The 18,227-nt window shown below is 51.0% G+C and overlaps 10 protein-coding genes across 10 annotated transcripts; 4 read left to right on the top strand and 6 right to left on the bottom strand.

The window, feature by feature from the left end:
* Window positions 1-116: 116 nt before the first annotated feature.
* BZA70DRAFT_181647 (P-loop containing nucleoside triphosphate hydrolase protein) lies at window positions 117-2,293 on the bottom strand. The gene is made up of 6 exons (XM_064909952.1): window positions 1,890-2,293; window positions 1,774-1,797; window positions 1,638-1,688; window positions 680-1,553; window positions 468-616; window positions 117-403 (listed from the first exon to the last, which is right to left on the bottom strand). The coding sequence occupies exons 1-6, from the start codon at window positions 1,953-1,955 to the stop codon at window positions 383-385; spliced, it is 1,185 nt and encodes a 394-aa protein (XP_064767772.1). The 5' UTR covers window positions 1,956-2,293; the 3' UTR covers window positions 117-382.
* A 117-nt stretch (window positions 2,294-2,410) lies between these two features.
* On the top strand, window positions 2,411-3,618 carry BZA70DRAFT_290057 (thiamine biosynthesis enzyme; the record flags this gene model as incomplete). The annotated part of the gene is made up of 5 exons (XM_064914173.1): window positions 2,411-2,648; window positions 2,720-2,815; window positions 2,869-2,959; window positions 3,024-3,224; window positions 3,285-3,618. 5 exons carry the CDS (start codon window positions 2,411-2,413, stop codon window positions 3,616-3,618), a joined length of 960 nt encoding a protein of 319 aa, XP_064767771.1.
* Window positions 3,619-4,536: 918 nt separating this feature from the next.
* On the bottom strand, window positions 4,537-4,832 carry BZA70DRAFT_290056 (uncharacterized protein; the record flags this gene model as incomplete). The annotated part of the gene is made up of 2 exons (XM_064914172.1): window positions 4,537-4,722; window positions 4,791-4,832. 2 exons carry the CDS (start codon window positions 4,830-4,832, stop codon window positions 4,537-4,539), a joined length of 228 nt encoding a protein of 75 aa, XP_064767770.1.
* A 94-nt stretch (window positions 4,833-4,926) lies between these two features.
* On the top strand, window positions 4,927-7,253 carry BZA70DRAFT_279890 (synaptic vesicle transporter). The gene is made up of 2 exons (XM_064912862.1): window positions 4,927-5,678; window positions 5,734-7,253. Exons 1-2 carry the CDS (start codon window positions 5,145-5,147, stop codon window positions 7,105-7,107), a joined length of 1,908 nt encoding a protein of 635 aa, XP_064767769.1. The 5' UTR covers window positions 4,927-5,144; the 3' UTR covers window positions 7,108-7,253.
* BZA70DRAFT_279888 (uncharacterized protein) lies at window positions 7,224-9,329 on the bottom strand. The gene is made up of 5 exons (XM_064912861.1): window positions 8,884-9,329; window positions 8,711-8,813; window positions 7,685-8,653; window positions 7,426-7,616; window positions 7,224-7,356 (listed from the first exon to the last, which is right to left on the bottom strand). Exons 1-5 carry the CDS (start codon window positions 9,172-9,174, stop codon window positions 7,336-7,338), a joined length of 1,575 nt encoding a protein of 524 aa, XP_064767768.1. The 5' UTR covers window positions 9,175-9,329; the 3' UTR covers window positions 7,224-7,335.
* Window positions 9,330-10,382, top strand: BZA70DRAFT_258176 (mitochondrial ribosomal protein of the large subunit). The gene is made up of 3 exons (XM_064910838.1): window positions 9,330-9,969; window positions 10,067-10,127; window positions 10,210-10,382. Exons 1-3 carry the CDS (start codon window positions 9,599-9,601, stop codon window positions 10,264-10,266), a joined length of 489 nt encoding a protein of 162 aa, XP_064767767.1. The 5' UTR covers window positions 9,330-9,598; the 3' UTR covers window positions 10,267-10,382.
* Window positions 10,383-11,724: 1,342 nt separating this feature from the next.
* BZA70DRAFT_279880 (Zinc/iron permease) lies at window positions 11,725-13,343 on the top strand. The gene is made up of 3 exons (XM_064912860.1): window positions 11,725-11,952; window positions 12,032-12,144; window positions 12,214-13,343. Exons 1-3 carry the CDS (start codon window positions 11,781-11,783, stop codon window positions 13,102-13,104), a joined length of 1,176 nt encoding a protein of 391 aa, XP_064767766.1. The 5' UTR covers window positions 11,725-11,780; the 3' UTR covers window positions 13,105-13,343.
* BZA70DRAFT_279878 (PITH domain-containing protein) lies at window positions 13,344-14,313 on the bottom strand. The gene has a single exon (XM_064912859.1). It carries the CDS (start codon window positions 14,067-14,069, stop codon window positions 13,440-13,442), a length of 630 nt encoding a protein of 209 aa, XP_064767765.1. The 5' UTR covers window positions 14,070-14,313; the 3' UTR covers window positions 13,344-13,439.
* On the bottom strand, window positions 14,274-14,863 carry BZA70DRAFT_181634 (uncharacterized protein). The gene has a single exon (XM_064909951.1). The coding sequence runs from the start codon at window positions 14,734-14,736 to the stop codon at window positions 14,350-14,352; it is 387 nt and encodes a 128-aa protein (XP_064767764.1). The 5' UTR covers window positions 14,737-14,863; the 3' UTR covers window positions 14,274-14,349.
* Window positions 14,864-18,018, bottom strand: BZA70DRAFT_181633 (kinase-like domain-containing protein). Its single transcript, XM_064909950.1, has 3 exons — window positions 17,677-18,018; window positions 15,191-17,582; window positions 14,864-15,127 (listed from the first exon to the last, which is right to left on the bottom strand). The coding sequence occupies exons 1-3, from the start codon at window positions 17,809-17,811 to the stop codon at window positions 14,991-14,993; spliced, it is 2,664 nt and encodes an 887-aa protein (XP_064767763.1). The 5' UTR covers window positions 17,812-18,018; the 3' UTR covers window positions 14,864-14,990.
* Window positions 18,019-18,227: the final 209 nt, after the last annotated feature.

Genomic DNA, 18,227 nt, shown 5'->3' with positions numbered 1-18,227 from the left:
TCTTTTGCGTCTGCTTCCATGTCGTCTGGCGATGTGGGCTTATTTTGAAGATGAGTTTTTAGACTAACTTGTACTGAAGTATATAGGACTCGGGATGAACCAAGGCGAGAGGCAAGAAGTGCACTGTTTAGCAGTAGATACCATAATGAAAATACGATTGATCATTTAATGAAGAATTGCGTGCTACGTACAACCGGCTGCAAACTCTTCCAGTTACAGCGTGTCTGGCTACTGTATGCAGTCGGGTGAAATGAAGTACAATTGTAAAAGCGTAGGAACTAACTACGACCAGACGCACCAATTCTGCGACAGAATTGTGTAGTTATATGTATTGTATTGAAAGTCTGACGATCTTTACGTTCAAGTTTGGATTTAGAGAAGCTTAGTTCTTGCCCGCACCAGCCTAGATGTGAATCAGCGTTAGCAACACGGACATGATCGTCATGAAAAGTAGACAATGAACGTACTCTAAAGTAAATGATGTCGCCATCCTCAACCACGTATTCCTTGCCCTTCTGCAAGAGCTTGCCCTTGGCCTTGACGGCCGTTTCGTCGCCGAGCTCCTTCAAGTCCTCGAACTTGGTCACTTGAGCGAGAATGAAAGTGTTCATGAGATCTGTGATGATTATGGGTCAGCAAGATTACAGAGCGTAGAGAAGTTAGCAGTATTTGAACGTACCTGTGTGGATAACACCAGCAGCCTGGGGAGCCTTGGTACCCTTTCTGATAGTCCACTCACGGACCTCATCGGGTCCGCTGGTGAAGAAAGAGATGAGGTTCAAAGCGCTACGCATGGTAGTGATGATCTTGGGCAAGATGCTGACAGCGCCGACCTTCTTGCACTCCTCCTCGACCTCTTCCTCGGTCTCGAACTCAGTCAGACGCTCCTCAAACGAGACACTGAGAGGGATGATAACGTCGCCCGGCGAGTTCTCATCGATCCACTCCTTGATGGCGAGCAAGTGCTTGTTCTTTTTCCGGATGAAGTCACGCTCCGACAGGTTGACGAGGTAAATGCAGGGCTTGGCAGTGAGCAAGAACATCTGGTTGATGACCTCGACTTCCTTGGTTCCCCAGCTGCCCTTGGCCACACGCTTTCCGTCTTCTAACCAGGCGATGATTTTCTCGACGATAGCGACTTCCTCCTTGGCAGCCTTGACCTCAAGCGACTGGCCACCACGCTTGGCAAGCTTCTCGACACCCTCGAGGAACTTCTTTGCGAACTCGATATCCTTGAGTCTCAACTCATCAAGGATGATCTCCAAGTCACGCACGGGGTTGACATCACCCTCGACGTGGATAATCTCGGCATCATCGAAGCATCGGACAACCTGGTAGATCGCATCGACAGCACGGATGTGTGACAAGAAAGCGTTTCCGAGACCCTCTCCGGTAGAGGCACCCTTGGTCAAACCAGCAATGTCAAAGACAGTGATGTTAGCAGGGACCTTGGAGGCGGGCTTGTACTGCTCGCAGAGCCATTCGAAGCGGGGCGATGGAACGATGACGCGGGCTTCTTCGGGCTCAATGGTGGCATAGGGGTAGTTGGCCGGCTATAGCGATTCAGTAAGATACAGGAACAGACCACGTATGCTTCGTAAAAGAAGCGCGAGTAGAAGAATCGTAGAGATACTTACGTTTCCGAGGTTGGATTTTGTGAGGGCCTGGAAGAAGGTTGACTTTCCGACCTGTTGTACGCGGCATGGTTAGCATCCACGGAACATTTACTATAACAAAACGAAAATATCAAGGCGATAAACGATAAGTGCATACGTTAGCCAGACCGACAATACCACTCTAGAATTACGAAAAAACTGTTAGTTGCTTGCTCCTGACGTCATCTTGCTCTCGCGACAGTCTTCAACTCTTTAGAAGAAATGGAAATGTACCTTGAGGTTGTTTCCCGGGCGTCCCAAAAGGATCTTCTCTTCCTTGACAGCTTTCTTAGGAGGCATTTTTGATTTCTTCTTTTTAGCGGCGTAAGATCGAGAAAAGAAGAGTGTTGAGCTCGCTATATAGTTCGATTTGCAGCTAGGAACTTGGTATAGAGCACGCGCAATCGAAAATCCGGAAGGCGGCAGTCGTCGAAAATCAGCAAAGACGCGAATCGTGACGAAGTCGAAGTGACGGAAAAATTGACAACCAACAAGCGTGTTTGTCTCTTTAGAATCCCTTTTTGGTGCTTTTTTTTCTCACCAGCGCTGCGGAGTGTCGAATTACTGCAAAAATTTGTGGTTATGGTGTGAGGGTTTGGTACGCAAACTTAGGGGAGGGTTTTGACTAATGTGTTACAAAGCAGTTGAATTAGAGTTTGAAGGTCATTGTCAGATTTATTTCTGCCGGTAATTTGCATTTTATTGTTTGGTTGTTGCTTCGCCAGATTACATCGACATTTTCTTATAATACCGCAATGCTTGGCTCTAGCTTTCAGAGAACGCTGATAGGTGGTGCGCGAGCATTCAGCACGTCGAGATCAGTCTTTGCTCTGCCGTCGTTGAAAGTGGGATACGTGCCGGAGCATTTCTCCACCCCCATGTTCTTTGCTAAGCAGCAAAACTACTACGAAGACGCTGGCGTTGACCCAGAGTTTATTCCCTATAAATCTGGTACTGGCCATATGATTGAAGCGCTGAAGAATCGCGACATTGGTTAGTTCCCCGCAATTGCGTGGAAGTGGGGTTGAGAAAGTGCAAAAGTGCTGACAACTTTCGTTCGATAGATCTTGCCGTTGGACTCACCGAAGGATTTGTTGCCGGTCTTGGAAAAGGCCAGGATTGGTTCCAGATAGTTGGAAACTACGTTAAATCACCACTTTGTAAGTGACATCTATGCCATGTTCCGAAGACAGATTTGACTGATAGTCGTTAGGCTGGGCAATCAGCACAGGTATCAATCGAGACGACGTCACAGCCCAATCGGATATCCGCGGAGGAAAAATTGGAATCAGTCGAATTGGCAGGTACTGTGCTCTTCTGTGTGACGTGCTACCGAGTTATCTTTGCAGTGACTGACTATATGCGCAGTGGATCTTATGTGATGCCCTTTGTGCTCGCTCGGCAGGAAGGATGGAAAGAGCCGTTTGAGTTCAAAATACTGAACGATTTCAAGAATTTGCGCGACGGTGTTAATAACAAGACGGCGGATGCATTCATGTGGGAACTGTTCACCTCCAAGCGATACTATGATATCAAGGAGATCAAATATGTGGGCCGTATCTACACGCCGTAAGTTATTGCTGCACAATTATGTCTCTCTCGTGAATTTGTTTCTGACAGCTTTTCTAGGTGGCCATCATGGGTGGTTACTGCCCACACCGACGTCATTTACTCCGAGCCCGAGACTGCCGCGATCGCTAGATTCTTCTCAGCAGTGAACAAAGGTATTACGTACTTCAACCAGCACCCCGAAGAGGCGGTAGAATACATTGCGGCAAACCTAGACTACACAAAGGAGGATGCGCAAGAATGGCTGCACACGGTGGAATTTTCAGAGAACGTGGCGGTCGTGGATCAAACTGCGATTATCGACAATACCGTTGAAATTCTCAAGAGTGCGGGCGTTATTGAGAAAGAGGATATTGTGCCTGAGAACTTTGTGTACCGTGTCAAGAGTTTGTGAGAGAGACGGGTGTTGGACTACGAGTAAATTAATGGTAGCATTTGATAGCACAAAAGCATTGTCGAATAGTAACTAGATCATGATCTACGCCACATAGACCTGGAACTGGCTACAGCCAGAGCGATTATGCACGCACCAGTCTACAATGTAAAGATAAGACCTCAAGACAGATCTGGATCATACATGCTCAGTAACCCAGTTGCCTCTATCTTCCAATGAAGGGGCCCAAATCCTCCGACGAAAACAGCCAAAGCCTATCAAGAAGGAAACTTCCGTCTAGACTCGGCAAGCCACGGAGTTCATTCGCATTGAAGGTTCGTTTATGACGATGACTATAGGTTCGTGCCCTAACCTGACGCTCTAAAACTCTTTTTTTATCGTGGTAGGGAATGAACAATAGAACGACGGTCCGAGAAGTGCTAGAAATGATACAACCAAGCTGGAGGGTTGGACTTAAAAGATAAGACTGAGTTTGGTATTCTAAATATGCAATACTCGAGTAAAAGTATTAACAGCTTCTGGTCTAATGTATAATCAAAAACGATTCAAACGCGTGCGAAATAAATTCGTAGAGCACAACTGTCGACAATCGAGCTCCGGCTTCACCACAATCCTGCGAATTCACAATCGCCCAAAAGGCATATCGCAGCAGCACACGATCTGTGCAAACCACTCTCAACAAGCAAAGAGACACCATCAAGTCCACAGTTCCGCGGTGTGATACTCGATATGATCTCGCCCGGAGCTCGGCCGGTCCAGGCGACGACGCGCAGGCACAATCCGGGCTTCAACGCGGTGAGCGACGTGCTAAACTTGTCGCCGCTGATCGTGCGGCGCCGTGTTTTGCTCCGAGATTTCTGCATAAGCCGCTCGGCGCGCTGCAGTTGTGGCAAATACGCACATTAAACTCCACGTGACCTACGTAAAGATCGAAGATGCTAGTGCACCGGCGAAGGCTCGGAGCATCGAGTTGTCATAATGCACATTTTTGGAACAAATGTGGCGCCGGTGTCCCTGCTTGTCGCCTACGAATGCAGGAAGTTTGTTGCGGAAGAGCACGTAGGTGCTGGGAGCGCGGTCGAGACATGCGATGGCGGCGTGGATCTGCGGCATTGAGTGCAGCAGTCTGCGATTCGAGCTACGATCGTCCTTCGGCCAGCAGCAATCGTCACGTCGACGTGCGCGACGACAATCATCGTAATTGCGATCGACATCGATTAATAACAATGGAAGCCTATTCTTCACTTCCGCGTAGGGCTCGTGGCCGGCCAGTGAGCGGGCGATGAGTCTGTAAACCTTATCTGAAGCCTCGCCTCCGAGAAAGTCTCCGCCCGGTGCTCGCCGCTGCTGGGCTACACCGTGAGCAGGTCCGAGTCTGGAAAATATATATATCTCTCTTGGCTGCCGTCACAATGGATCCTTTTTCTTTCTTTGAATACAGCATACCTTGCATACTCAGCATATACTGAGCATATACTGCTTCTGCACACATCCACAAGCAGATCAAGCTTCACAAAACCCACACAATGGCAGATCAAGACGATAAAACCTCGTCTGGCTCCTCCACCTACGCTGGATACCACCACTCGCAGACCAAAGGCACCGAGGATTCACATCCTGTTATTGCGCACGACTTTGCAGCAGCGCAGACAGAGAAGAAGCCAGACACCACATTCCCCTTCGACACCGAAGATGTCAACCGCGCAGAGTTCCCTCAGGAATACCAGACCGAGACCGCCACTGGGCTCGTGCCGGCTGCCACTCTAGAGAACACTATCTCGAACAACCGCATTTACCGCACCGAGACCATCCAGACCATCGGCAGCGCATTGTCTCGTGCTCCCACCACCGACATCAATTTTCCTTTCGCTACCGAACTGGCTGATCGTGCCGAGTTCCCTGACGAATACAACACCGAGACTGCTACCGGATTGGTCCCGCAGACCACTCTTCAATCATACAGAGGCCGTCGTGCGTCCCCGATCCTTGAAGCCAACGAGAAGGGCGACGAGGGTATTGAGTACGTCACTTTCCTGATAGGCGATAAAGAAAATCCAAAGGTATGTCCATCTCATCATCTATGCTGAAGACACAGTTTGCTAACTTCCATTACAGAACTGGTCAAATTTCCACAAATGGGTTGCCACACTTGACATCTCCATTCTCGTCATTGCCATTGCCTTTGGTTCCTCGTGCGTGACCGGAGGCCTTGGCCTGATTGAAGACAAATACAACGTTTCCCAAGAAGTCGCCATTCTCACTTGCTCAATCATGGTCGTCGGCTTTGCCGTCGGTCCCCTGCTCTGGTCTCCGCTCTCTGAGCAGATCGGCCGCCGTCCAGTTTACCTGATCTCCCTACTTCTCTACACCCTCCTGAACATCCCCTGCGCGCTCTCGCCCAACATCGGCGGTCTTCTCGCCGCTCGCTTCCTCTGCGGTGTTTTCTCCAGCTCCGGACTTGTGCTCGCTGGTGGAACGATCGCCGATATCTGGCCGATGGAGCATCGCGGTAACGCGATTGCATATTTCGCGGCTGCTCCGTACTGCGGTCCCGTGTTTGGACCGTTGGTGTGTGGATGGATCAATATCGGCTCTGGCAGACTTGACTTGATTTTCTGGGTGAACATGGCGTTCGCTGGCGTGACGATGCTCATGGCTCTTGCTATCCCTGAGACATACGCACCTGCGATCCTGAAGGCGCGGGCAAAGAAGTTGAGAAAGGAGACTGGAAATCCAAACATCATGACAGAGCAGGAGAGACTCAAGGCCCCGTTTTCGGAGACCGTTAGGACTGTGTTGATCAAGCCTGTCAATCTCATCCTGACCGAGCCTATCTTGGACCTGATGAACTTGTACGTCGTCTTGATTTACTCGCTTCTCTACGCTTTCTTCTTTGCGTACCCCGTCATCTTCCAGGAACTGCATAATTACAACGACGGCATCATCGGACTGATGTTCATCCCCATCCTGATCGGCGCGATGTTTGCGCTCGTCACAACCCCCGTGCTCGAAAAGGTCTACACAAAGACCATTGCAAAGCGCCCGCCGACCCCAGAAGACCGCCTCGTGGGCGCCATGATCGGCGCTCCCTTCGTCCCCATCGCGCTCTTCATCCTCGGCGCAACCTCCTACAAGCACATCATCTGGGTCGGCCCTTCCTCCGCCGGTCTCGCGTTTGGCTACGGCATGGTGCTCATCTACTTCTCGGTCAACAACTACATCATCGACTCGTACGAGTCCTGCGCTGCCTCCGCGCTCGCGGCAAAAGTATTCACGCGCTCCGCGGGCGGAGCCGCGTTCCCGCTCTTCACCACGCAGATGTACCACCGCCTCGGACTGCAGTGGGCCAGTTGGCTGCTGGCGTTCATCAGTCTTGCGATGGTCCTCATCCCGTTCTGTTTCTACAAGTATGGCGCGTTTTTGCGGGCCAAGTTCAGTCACAGCGGCGACGACGCTGACGACGCAAAGACTGAGACGGCGTCGAGTTAGATGCCTACTTTTTTTTTAATTTAATGCTGGTTATGGAGTCATTATATGAAGACTTATGATTTGAGGTGTTGTACTTGTGCTTACAATAGATAATAGATAGGGTCTGGGTAGTAATATAGCATATGAATATATATATTTGAAACTTCTATCTGCTTTTCTGTCGTTGGTATAACATGCTGTGGTAACAGTGTATCTTACAATTCGTCTACTCGCCTCGTGAGAACGTACTCACCGCCGCCGTTCCCAAATCTAAAACACAAAAAAAACATTAGCCCGCCGCTACTTGAACAAAAACACAATAAAAGATGTATATCATACCTGTATATAGCTCTCGCTCAGAAACAGAATTTCGCGACGGATACTTTCGACGTACAGATCCTGAATCCGAAGCCACTCGTCACGGCTCTTGTCCTTCACCTGTACGCTGTACACGTGCTTGTCTTCCACTGACTCGTGCGTCACGTTTGCGACTAGGTCGTAGAGGATTGGTTCGGTTGCGCCTTCGATGTCTGCAGATAAGGTAGGATGGGTTAGTACCAGAACTGTGGAGTGAGATATGATGAGATAGAGAACTTACAGGGTCCCATATCCAAGGCGAAGGAATTGAAAGTGACGACGGTGTGGTTAACCTCCTCGATGAGGTTATTCTTGATAATGCGCTTGATATGAAACATCACAAACGGCGGTGCCTCGGTAATCTTATACCGCTTCCGATGTCCGGCAAGTTCGTGAGTCGTGACTCCGTCGTATTTACTCAGGATAGACTGCAGCGGAATCTGCGGAATGATGTTCTTATCCGCGTCATCCTGGAACAACGGCGCCGGCGGGAGATCGAGCGAGAGAAACATGAACGGCATCTCGTTCGCCTGGATCTGCGCATCGGCCTCGAACCGCAGCCGGTCGCCCGCGTCGGCGTGGACTGTTATTCGCTGCGACTCGATGCGGACTTTTCCCTGAAAGATCTTTTGGATGAAGCTGGAATGGTATCTGGTCTTGGACCCGCCTAGAGCGAGGTGGAGGTTGTTGAGGAACCAGCTGAGGAAGTCGAAGGGGTCCGCTTGCTCTGTGATTCTGAATCGCTTCTTTGAGATTGCGCTGACGTGCTGCAGCAGTTCGTGAGGAGACACATGTCCCTTGAACGCATGTGGATTCCACAGCTTGCGGATCAGGATACTAACCCGCTGCACCAGCTCCGGCTTGCCTTCGAAATTCTCGAGCATGAAAAAATTGCGAAACGGGCCGACGTGCGCTAAGCTCTGGATGACGACGTTGAGATAATCATTCTGTTTGATATTATTCATCCCCACGAATCCCGGTCTGTAGGGCTTGAAGTTCAAGTCGTGCGCCTCGACCGGGACTTTGTCGATCTTTGCAATGTCGGATTTGGTGAACGTCGGGTTGACGACGTACTTGATGTCATCGAGAGTCGCGGACTTTGCTTCGTAGGATTCGGGCAGGATGTAGACTTTGAGGGTTTGCAGGTTGATGAAGACGTGGTGGTCTTCGTCGACGCTGTGGAAGTAGGCGTAGGATGATTTTCCTCGTCCTGTCGGTGAGAGTTAGTGAGTGCAATCAACAAGAATCTGAAGGAAAGACAACATACCTTGGAAATACTTTCCACATACTAGACACGCGTAAATATTGACGTTTGAAAGCGACACGGAACACAGTTTCTCGAAATCGAAATCAAGTCGTTTGCGATCAATCTTTTAAAAGACGAATGTTAGCACCAGCACTTTGCGTCCTTGTCATTCTCAAACAGATCCAACAACTTACGGTCTCTAAATATAAATCGCCAGCCGTTTCGGCTGTGACTTTGTCAGGCACAACAACCTCTTCGTCGTCGTCCTCATCATCTTCCTCATCGTCATCGTCGCTCGCACCGTTCTTTTCCCCGGTATCAACCTTCCTCCGCTTCAAGCTACCATTATCCAGATACTCATGTTCCGTAACCTCATCATTTATACGGACACGTTTGGACGTCGACCCGTCTCCGCCGCTGATTGCAGCTGCAGTGCCGCCGCCGTCGTCGTGTTGATCCGGCGTAGGACTCGTACGCTCGGCCATTCGTGTTCCTGCTCTGTGTAGGTGACTGGCAGTTGGACAGTGGATATTGTGAGATACGCACTATAGTCGCACGCTCGCCCACTCTTTTTGCTATATTCTATTACCTGTAGTTTCAAGTTCGATTTAGTTCAAAGCACTGGTAGTTACTCAAGGAGACTTGTAAATAATTGTATTGATTACTAATATCTTATAACATTAAGCCGGGTAACTGGCATTTTGGAGGTCGCAAATTTTGGCAAACCGGAGCTCGAGTGAAGGGAAGCAATCCCGACGGTTCTATCAATTCAATTCGAGAGCATCGACTGGCAAAGCACAAAACAGATTCACGGTCCTCCTGTTTTCTGCTAACTCTCTTTTTTTATTTTTGCGTTTGAAAGAATCGGGGATTGACTACGCCGGATAGAAAGAAAAATAACAGACAACGATGAAGCTTCCGTCGATGAGCCCTGCCGCAAAGGCAGTTTTCGAGCGTATGCCTGCGCAGCTCAGCAAATTCTTCCTGCGCTACCCGCCGCGGACAATACAGAAGTACGCGGAGAAGCCGGTTCCGATTGACGATCCGACGCGGAATCCGTTCTTGCCGGCGTTCAACCCGGCGACGAAGAAGTACCGGGAGCCGGTGTATTCGCTGCGGCAGCAGAGCGTGCTGTATAAGCTTGCGGAGGAGTACGGGGTGCGCAAGTTGTTGCCGTTTATGACGAAGAAGTTTGGGCTTCATAAGCAGGCTCAGAAGAAGAAGATGAAGCGTAGTAAGAATCCGAAGGGACACAAATACGACAACACCAAGGAGGAACGGTATGTGGTCTTTAATGATAGCAGCGCAGCAGCGAGGTTTTCGTTTGCTTTACTGTGGGGAGATGATTGTGTGCTAACTGCTTCTTTCTTGTTATAGGGCGGCCAAGCGTGCGGAAGCAATCAGACAGATGGACGAGATTGTTGCGAAGGTCAAGGGCGTACGTACTCACCTTTTCTTCATACATCACGTCACTTTGAAGCTGGCAACAGAAGCAATACTAACACGAATTACAAAAACAGAAACGGTACCAGCGCAGAATTGCCGCCAAGAGCAAGCTTCCCAAGCATCTGTTCTAAGAGCTGGATATGTGTTTGGATGGGGCGGGGCAGGGAATATGAATTTGAATTTACTTTTGCAGAAGTTAGGAAGACAGTTTATTTGTAATATAGAACGAGGACAGACTGTTGTTAGTACATAATGAATATTCCCAATTATGATAGTGCTGGATTGAGACAGCGAGGTGGCAGGATGTTGGCGATATGCACCTTGGCGGTAGAGGCATTGACAGACAGGCAGAGAGAAATGAAGAGTCGAGAATGAATGCATCATTGTGCAAGCATGATCAGATCTACGATCATCTCCTCTGAAGTCTTGTCGGAAGGTAGCGGTCCTCTCGATGTCTATTCAGAATGTAGTCTGCCGTCTAGAGTTGGCTGTAGAGAGCATGAGCAGATTCAGATGACACTATTGCGATCTGATCGATCTAGAACACGACACCTTGGCGGGATCAGTTGCGTATACGACCGAGATAAGGATGTGCTGTGCTCAGAATGGGAAGTTGTTCTGGACGAGGTGCAGATGGACTGGACACCTTCCTGGTTAGATGAGGGGGAGGGGTATGCAGCAGCAGCAGCAGCAGCGTCACTATCACCAACAGCGGGGCATTCTGGTATGCTCTGGGTTGGTGTGTAATTGCTCTGATATTTTATTAGTGCTTGCTGATTATTGTCTGTTTAACCTGAAAGGTGTTACGTTTGAAGTTGCGTAATGGCGTCGGAGTAGCGTTGGAGTATTCTAGTATTCTACATACACGCGTCGCAATAGCCAGAGGAAGACCGATAGCAGAAACATGATTGAGCAGCTACGCGATTGAAACAACAAAACCGCGAAAGAATGCTACATATCTACGTGATATCGTGATATCCAGCAGATCTCTTATCACGACAAGCACCTGCTAAGCACTAAGACCTGCTAAGAACATTAAAAGCAAGCGAGCAACAGACTTCAGCGGCGCGAAATAGGCAAAACTGGGTAAGCCGCAAGTGGCGCCCAATCAGAAGAGCGCGGATTCAGAGACGGGCGAGGAGAGGACCTTTGGAGTTATTCGGCTGCTGGGCGAGTGCCTGAATGAGGAGTTTCGGAAGAAGTAATTCCGGGAACAAAGGAGGCATTGACCTGACCTCGACCTCGACGGTGGTGGTGATGCTCTTGGTGTTGGAAGTTGTGGTTTCTGTACAAGCCATATGCTACAACATACTACAATTCACTTCACCTTCTTGCAATTCACTGCTTAACTACAATATAATGCACTACTCCTCAACTCACTCAATTCACCACTGCTGCAACGCTGCAACTACGCAACCGGAGATAGTCGCGAGGCTTGCGACGAGCAGCAGCAACCGCAGTGGTTATGCGGCTCACACCCAAAATTAAACTCAGCCGAATCTGAACAACCTCCAAGGTCCCCTCGGCCCTGGCTCTGAGAAAAACCTCGTCGAGATAAATCCAGATAAGAGCGCGAAGCTGTCCGGAGTCTGATATTCTTCAGTACAGGTCTTATTCAAGTTAATAGCCCTGACTGAGTTGAAAAATGTCGGTCCTGCAATCTTTCTCCGACCTGGCTCCGCATCTGCTCAACGCCCTCGTTCGCAAGGACGAGGACAGCTCTACTACATCAGCGTGTCCCTCTGAAAACGGCTACGATGGAAGGATGGGCGTCCGAGTCTCCGCCATCTTCGTCATCATGTTCTCCTCGAGCTTAGGTATCGTTCCCTCGACTATCTTGCTGTTTCCTTGCCTGTATCCGTCTCAGTCATCTCTAACTTCTGATCTCCTCGCCAGGCGCCCTATTCCCCGTTCTCTCCAAGCAGTCACGGATAAACGTGCCAGAAATTTGCTACTTCACTGCAAAGTTTTTTGGCTCGGGGGTTATCATCGCTACTTCCTTCATTCACGTATGTCTGCCTCATATCTGTCGCATTCTCTCTCTATGTTCTCTCCTATCTGATCTAACACCGCCGCAGCTACTATCGCCCGCCGTCGAGAACCTCGGAAACGACTGCCTGGGCGGAACTTGGACCGTCTACCCATGGGCCATCGCCATCTGTATGATGACCATCTTCCTTCTCTTCTTCATCGAGGTCGTCACATACCGCTTCGCCACCTTTGAATCCCTCTCTGGCGTCGCAAACGACCCAAGCTCAAACACCCACACCCACACCCACGGCGGCCACAGCTTCGCCGACGACGACACACAGACTAACGCCGTGCACTTCTCCCACGACGACGACCACATCGACTCCAACCAAGGCCCTGATAAGACAAACGCGCTCAGGCTGGCGGACGACGCCTCCGACGCGCAGCTCGACTCGTCCATGATCGATCTCGAAAAGATGAAGCAGGCGCCCGCGCACTCCGAGAGCATGGCCGCGCAAATGACCGCCGTCTTTGTGCTCGAGAGCGGAATCATCTTCCACTCGGTCTTCATCGGCCTCAGTCTTGCTATCGCCGGTGAGGAGTTTAACACCCTCTACATCGTCCTCGTCTTTCACCAGGGCTTCGAAGGTCTCGGTCTCGGAACCAGACTTGCCGCTACACCCTGGGCCCCAAGCAAGCGCTGGGTTCCCATCGCGCTCGCAGTCGCCTTTGGCCTCACGACCCCGATCGCGATCGCCATCGGCCTCGGCGTGCGCGAATCCTACAGCGACAGCTCGCGCAAGGTCTTGATCTCGAACGGCATCTTCGACAGCATCTCGTCCGGCATCCTGATCTACACCGGCCTTGTCGAGCTTATGGCGCACGAGTTTTTGTTTTCGCATGAGATGAAGCATGCGCCGTTTAAAACCGTCTTGCTCGCGTTCGGCATGATGTGTGCTGGCGCGGCTCTGATGGCTCTTCTCGGGCGATGGGCATAGATCTCTCCTCCTCACTTTCAGTATTTTTCAGTATTTTTAATCTTCTTTTTTCTCTTGGTATTCCAAACTCGGCATCATTTGATCTGGATTTGTATATGGTTTATATATCGGTTTGCGTTTTCGGGATTTGCTTTGTTATTTTTTATTTTCATTTTCATTTTCTATTGGTAACCGGTTCATGATTGTTTTACATACATGGTTATAGAGCACACGTACATATATGAATATATATAATAAATATATCAATCTACACACAAAACTCTTCCTCTTCCTCTTTCTCAATCCCTGGCTTAATCCATATATACAACCCACAAATCATCGTCCCCCTCGATCTATCAATCATGATCATGCGTCTGCTCCAATTTTCCCATCGCCAGCGTCTCACCCTTATCCCCAACCAGCAAGATCTTATTCACCCCAGTAGGTTCGTCGTCGTCCTCGCCCTCGAGATATATGACGAGCGAGGTCACGCGCTGGAACCGCACGTAGCGGAGCTTGACACTGCTCCAGCCTTCCGCGTCTGGCTCGGCGATCTCGTCTTCTTCGTACACAGCCGGCACGGAGGTCACGTCGTCAAACGAGAGAATCGACGGCAGATTTGTCCACACCTTGATCTTCGTCGGCCGCTGCCTGATCTCCCCCTCTGCTTCTTCCGCACCCTCTCCTCCTTCAGCTCCCTCAGCTGATGATCCCTTCGCCACAGCGCTCTGGATCAGAATCGAATGCACCTTCGACACATTCATAAACTGCACGTAAAACAACAGCTGCGAGTCCGAGTCACTCTCGATATTCGTCACCGCCACCGCTCCCGCCGTCGCCGCCGGCGCCGTAAACACCGCCCGCACGCTCTCGACCTCGTCCGTGCCCTTGCGGCCGACGGTCAGGTTCAGCGCCTCCAGCGATTTCAGCTCAATGCTGTCGTTCAGCGGGACAAAGCCTGACGGAATCAGTTTTTGGTAGGACATGCTGGGCTGGTCTGGTTTTGCTGACGCGCGTGGGTTGTGATGGGTGGTCGACGAGGAGTTGTGGATGATGATGTAACGATGAGGAGTAAGCTGTCTGTGAACTCTGTTCAAAAGTGCGGTGCGGCGGACGTCATTATCTTCCCGTTCCGGAGATATCAAAGCAATATATACCAGCGATAATCATCCCAACTACAGTTTTCGTCTATAAACGAGACGATAATAATATAGAAAATTATAATATTCTCAAACTAAAATAAACACACCCACCTCCTCAGCATCATCATCCCGACAAATTAGAATAACCGAAGAAAAAAGAAATCGGTTTGGAAAAACAAAATAAACAGAAGCAAAAAAAATCGCTACCGATCGTCAAACAAACGGGAAATAGAGGTGTGTAAAGTGCTAAACTGAGCAGAGCAAAACAAAAAAAAGCACAAAAAGAAGAAAGGAGAGAAGAGAGATGGAACACATAAAAAAGGAAAAGAGGAGAGATAATTAGAGAGGAGAAACGCCGTCGCCCATATTGCCCGATATATATATATGTAAATAAATAAGAAAAAAGATAGGTACTGTTATGTTGATGTGTACTGTTGTATGTGAAACGAGACGAGACACGCATGCTTGTTTCTTCTTCTTCTGGAGGTGTAGATTGTAGAAGAGAACGCATGCGTGTTTGGAGAGAATCGAAATTGAAAAAAAAAAAAAAATCCCGCGACACCCTTGACCATGTTCCCAGATAAATCAAAAAAGAAAAAACGTGAAAAAAAAAGGAGTAGACTCCGTATAGGACAGACACGAGAGAGAGAGAGATCAAATTGATTTGTGTTCCTTGTCCTAGATCCAGAGAGAACCGCCGACGCTGAGCACCAAACACCGAGCACAAAAGAGACTTGTGCAATCAAGAGAGACCTGACCGGAAACTTACACGACGTACTGCTGCTGGAAGCTAGCAGCGTTGGACGTGCGCGAAGCAGAGGTGGATCCAGGTACAGAACCAGCCTGCTGGGCCTCCAACTTCTTTCGCAGAGTCGCCAAGCGGTCTCGGATCCCCGCGATAACTAGATTTTCACAGATCGTCAGCATAGGGCACACATACACACAAAGAAAAACAGGAAACTCACTCGTTTCTACAGAACGCGCATCGTCCTCCTCGATCACAGCATCCCCATCAGAATCGAGAATCGCCTGCAACATCAAGATCGAAGTCTCATACATAGTCTCGCACTCGGCAAGACCTTCGCCCATGATTTCATTCATCGCCGCAGACTTCGACATCTCCACCGCCCGATCGTAAAGCAACTTCTCCGCCGTCACACCCGTGCTGAAGTCCTCCGCAGTGGCAGCCGGCGTCGGAGCGCCTACGCCCCCGGTCGGGTTGGCCAGTTTCATGCGCACGAGCTGCGCTTTGTTCAGCGCTTCGTTGAACCGCTCGCGGATCCATTCAACGGCCGTCACGATACGGGGCGAGACTCGGGCCGCGTCCTTGGACATCCACCAGCTCGCCGCGAGATCCATGACCGCGGCTAGCAACGACAAACTCTTGACGTACAGCACCAGCGCCTCTTCCGAAAGACCGACGATAGCCTGCGGCGTCAGGTCGGACGTGAGAATCACGTTGCTCGAAGGCGTCGACGGCATCAGTTGCGAGAACTTGACGTTTGCGAATTCGTACACCGCATTCGATTTCACCGCCGCATCTTCCAGCTTCAAGATAACCGCCATCTCGGGCTCATCCACATAGTGATGCTCGCGCGGCGAAGATCCACGACTAGCGTTGCTTGTTGAGCTACGACCGATCAATCGCGCGCTCGCCATCGCAAGCGCACGTCCAAGGGTCGAAGTAGGAGACTCTCCGTATCTACCAAACGATCCGCTTCTTCCTGAAGATGAGTTCGCACGGGACAAGATCGGTCTGAACGAAGACGACGACGACGAGTACCGCCGCTGGTGCGCGGTTTGCTTGGGCGAATTATTCGCCAACTCGTCCGCAAACGCGTTGACTTCGACAGTGCGCTTCTCGACTACCACGTACTCGTGCTCGAACATAATGTCGTCCTCGGGTTTTCCCATAGACGGCGTGCCAGCCAGTGGGCCATTGAAAGCCGAAGTGATCGGCGGCGTCTGGATACTAAACGCGGAAGAGCGACGGCTGCTGGACTGCGAACTAGAATGCTCGCGCGCGCGGCTCTCTTGCTGAAGGCCCGGCACAGTCTGTGGTGCACTGCTAGAAGCAGAAGACGTCGACTTCAGTGGCGGCCGCGACTGGGCTTCATCCAAAGGCTGCTTTGGCTCTTCGATGCGTTCAAGCGATGGTCTGCGGTTGGCAAACGACGAGATTGCGCGCGGCGGCGAAGCAGATCTATGAGCAGGCGTAGGAGGAGCCGCAGCAGCAGCTGCAACAGGAGTAGCTGTTTGGTGGACCTTCCCACCACTGGGTAGACGCTGAGGTATGGGGACCTGAGAGGGTCTAGAAGGAATAGCAGCCGGCGACGGACCTGGCTCAGAGTTTGCAGTATCAGCAGTAGCAACAGCAGGTGTCTGAGGTGGCGGAGAAGACTGCTTCGAGCTCTTGCGGGGAGATGACGACGACGCTTTGCTGTGCGAAGGCTTGGAGAGATACTCTGTGATGTACTTCTCATCGTCCATATCGGCAACAAAACTGGGCGCTTCCTGGACTTGCGGGATCTCGCCACGCACGGCGTCGTCCTCAAAGAACTCCTTGAATCCCATACGCTCGACGGGATTTCTGCGCAAGAGTCCGCGAATCAATCGCTTGAGTGGTTCAGATACCGGGACTGTCTCGGCAAAGTTGATGCGGTCCTCGTTTTTCTCAATCTTGCGCACGAGATCGACGTAGTTCTCGGCCTTGAACGGCGCCTTGCCCATGCAGAGCTCATAAAGGATCGCACCGATAGACCACAGATCCGCCTTTGCGTCGTATTTCTCGTAGCGCAGGATCTCGGGCGCCATGTAGAGCGGCGAGCCGCAGAGCGTTTCGGCGAGACTGGTGTTTGGAAGAATGCGCGCAAAGCCAAAGTCGGCCAGCTTGAGCACCGGCAGACCCCATGTGCCGGCGTGGTTTTTCTCGATCGCTTCCTGCTCGGTGCGAGGAGGAGGGCAGAGGAGTATGTTCTGGGGCTTGAGATCGCGGTGGACGAGGTTGCGCTCGCGCATGAACGCGATGGCGGAGGCCATCTGCTTCAGAAAGTGGCGGACGAGGACTTCGTTGAGACCCCCGTCTGGCGGATTGGGGAACTTTTTCATGATGGAAGCGATAAGAGGCATGTTGGAGACGCGATCGCGCTTGCGGATGAAGACGTTGAGGTCGCCTAGGGCGCAGTACTCCATGATCAGATGGACATAGGTCGACGACTGTGTGATCTCGTAGAGCTGGACGATGTGCGGATGGGTTAGAGTCTTCATGATTTCGATTTCGGTCTCAAGGTTCTCAAGTAGTCGCTTCTTGAGTTTCGACCGCAGGACAGCCTTGACGGCAACTGGGGTTCCGGTCTTCTGTTGGGGGAGAAAGGAAGCGGTCAGTAGTTTGGCGCGGGAAGAGCAGCTGGCGGAAGAGCACATCCGCAGCAGAACAGGCAGCGGTACTTACAGTGTGCACACCCTTGAAGACCATAGCAAAGGAGCCCTTGCCGATCTCCTTGCCGATGCTGTAGTCGCCTATGGCGGTGTCCATTGGTGGCGGGCCCGATGACCGGCTAGACGGATGACGTCGCTCGCGCTCCATTTGGAGGCGGAGAATGTGATAACCAGAGAGGGAGGAGCGAGGATGACGGCCAACAGCGCAAAATAGACAGATGCAGGCGCAAGATCAAAAGAAGAAGAAGAAGGAGAGGCAGCAGTAGACCAGGAAGAGGCCGGTCTGGGGATGGGAAGCAGAAGAGATAAAGCCCGCGGGACTCACGAGGGGCAGAGTGCGAGCCGTAGCGACGTGACCTGCGCGGTGAGTCGTCTTGGATGTTGGGAGTTTCCAAGCACCGCCTCGTCGTGGCTGACGGCCGTGGCTGACGGCGAGCGCTGGATAAGGCCCGCCAATCTGCTCTGCGTGCGCTTTGCTCCAGAATAGATATTCTACCTTAATTGTAGTGGTGCAGACTATTCAGGGCACAGTCAGCAGGGACCCTCGTGACGCAAAATCCGGCT

This window comes from Myxozyma melibiosi (assembly GCF_037950935.1).
Source record: "Myxozyma melibiosi strain Phaff 52-87 chromosome Unknown BZA70scaffold_7, whole genome shotgun sequence".
Classification (NCBI taxonomy): Eukaryota; Fungi; Ascomycota; class Lipomycetes; order Lipomycetales; family Lipomycetaceae; genus Myxozyma; species Myxozyma melibiosi.
The sequence above is the reverse complement of the archived record's forward strand: the minus strand, read 5'-3'. Positions and strand labels throughout refer to the sequence as shown.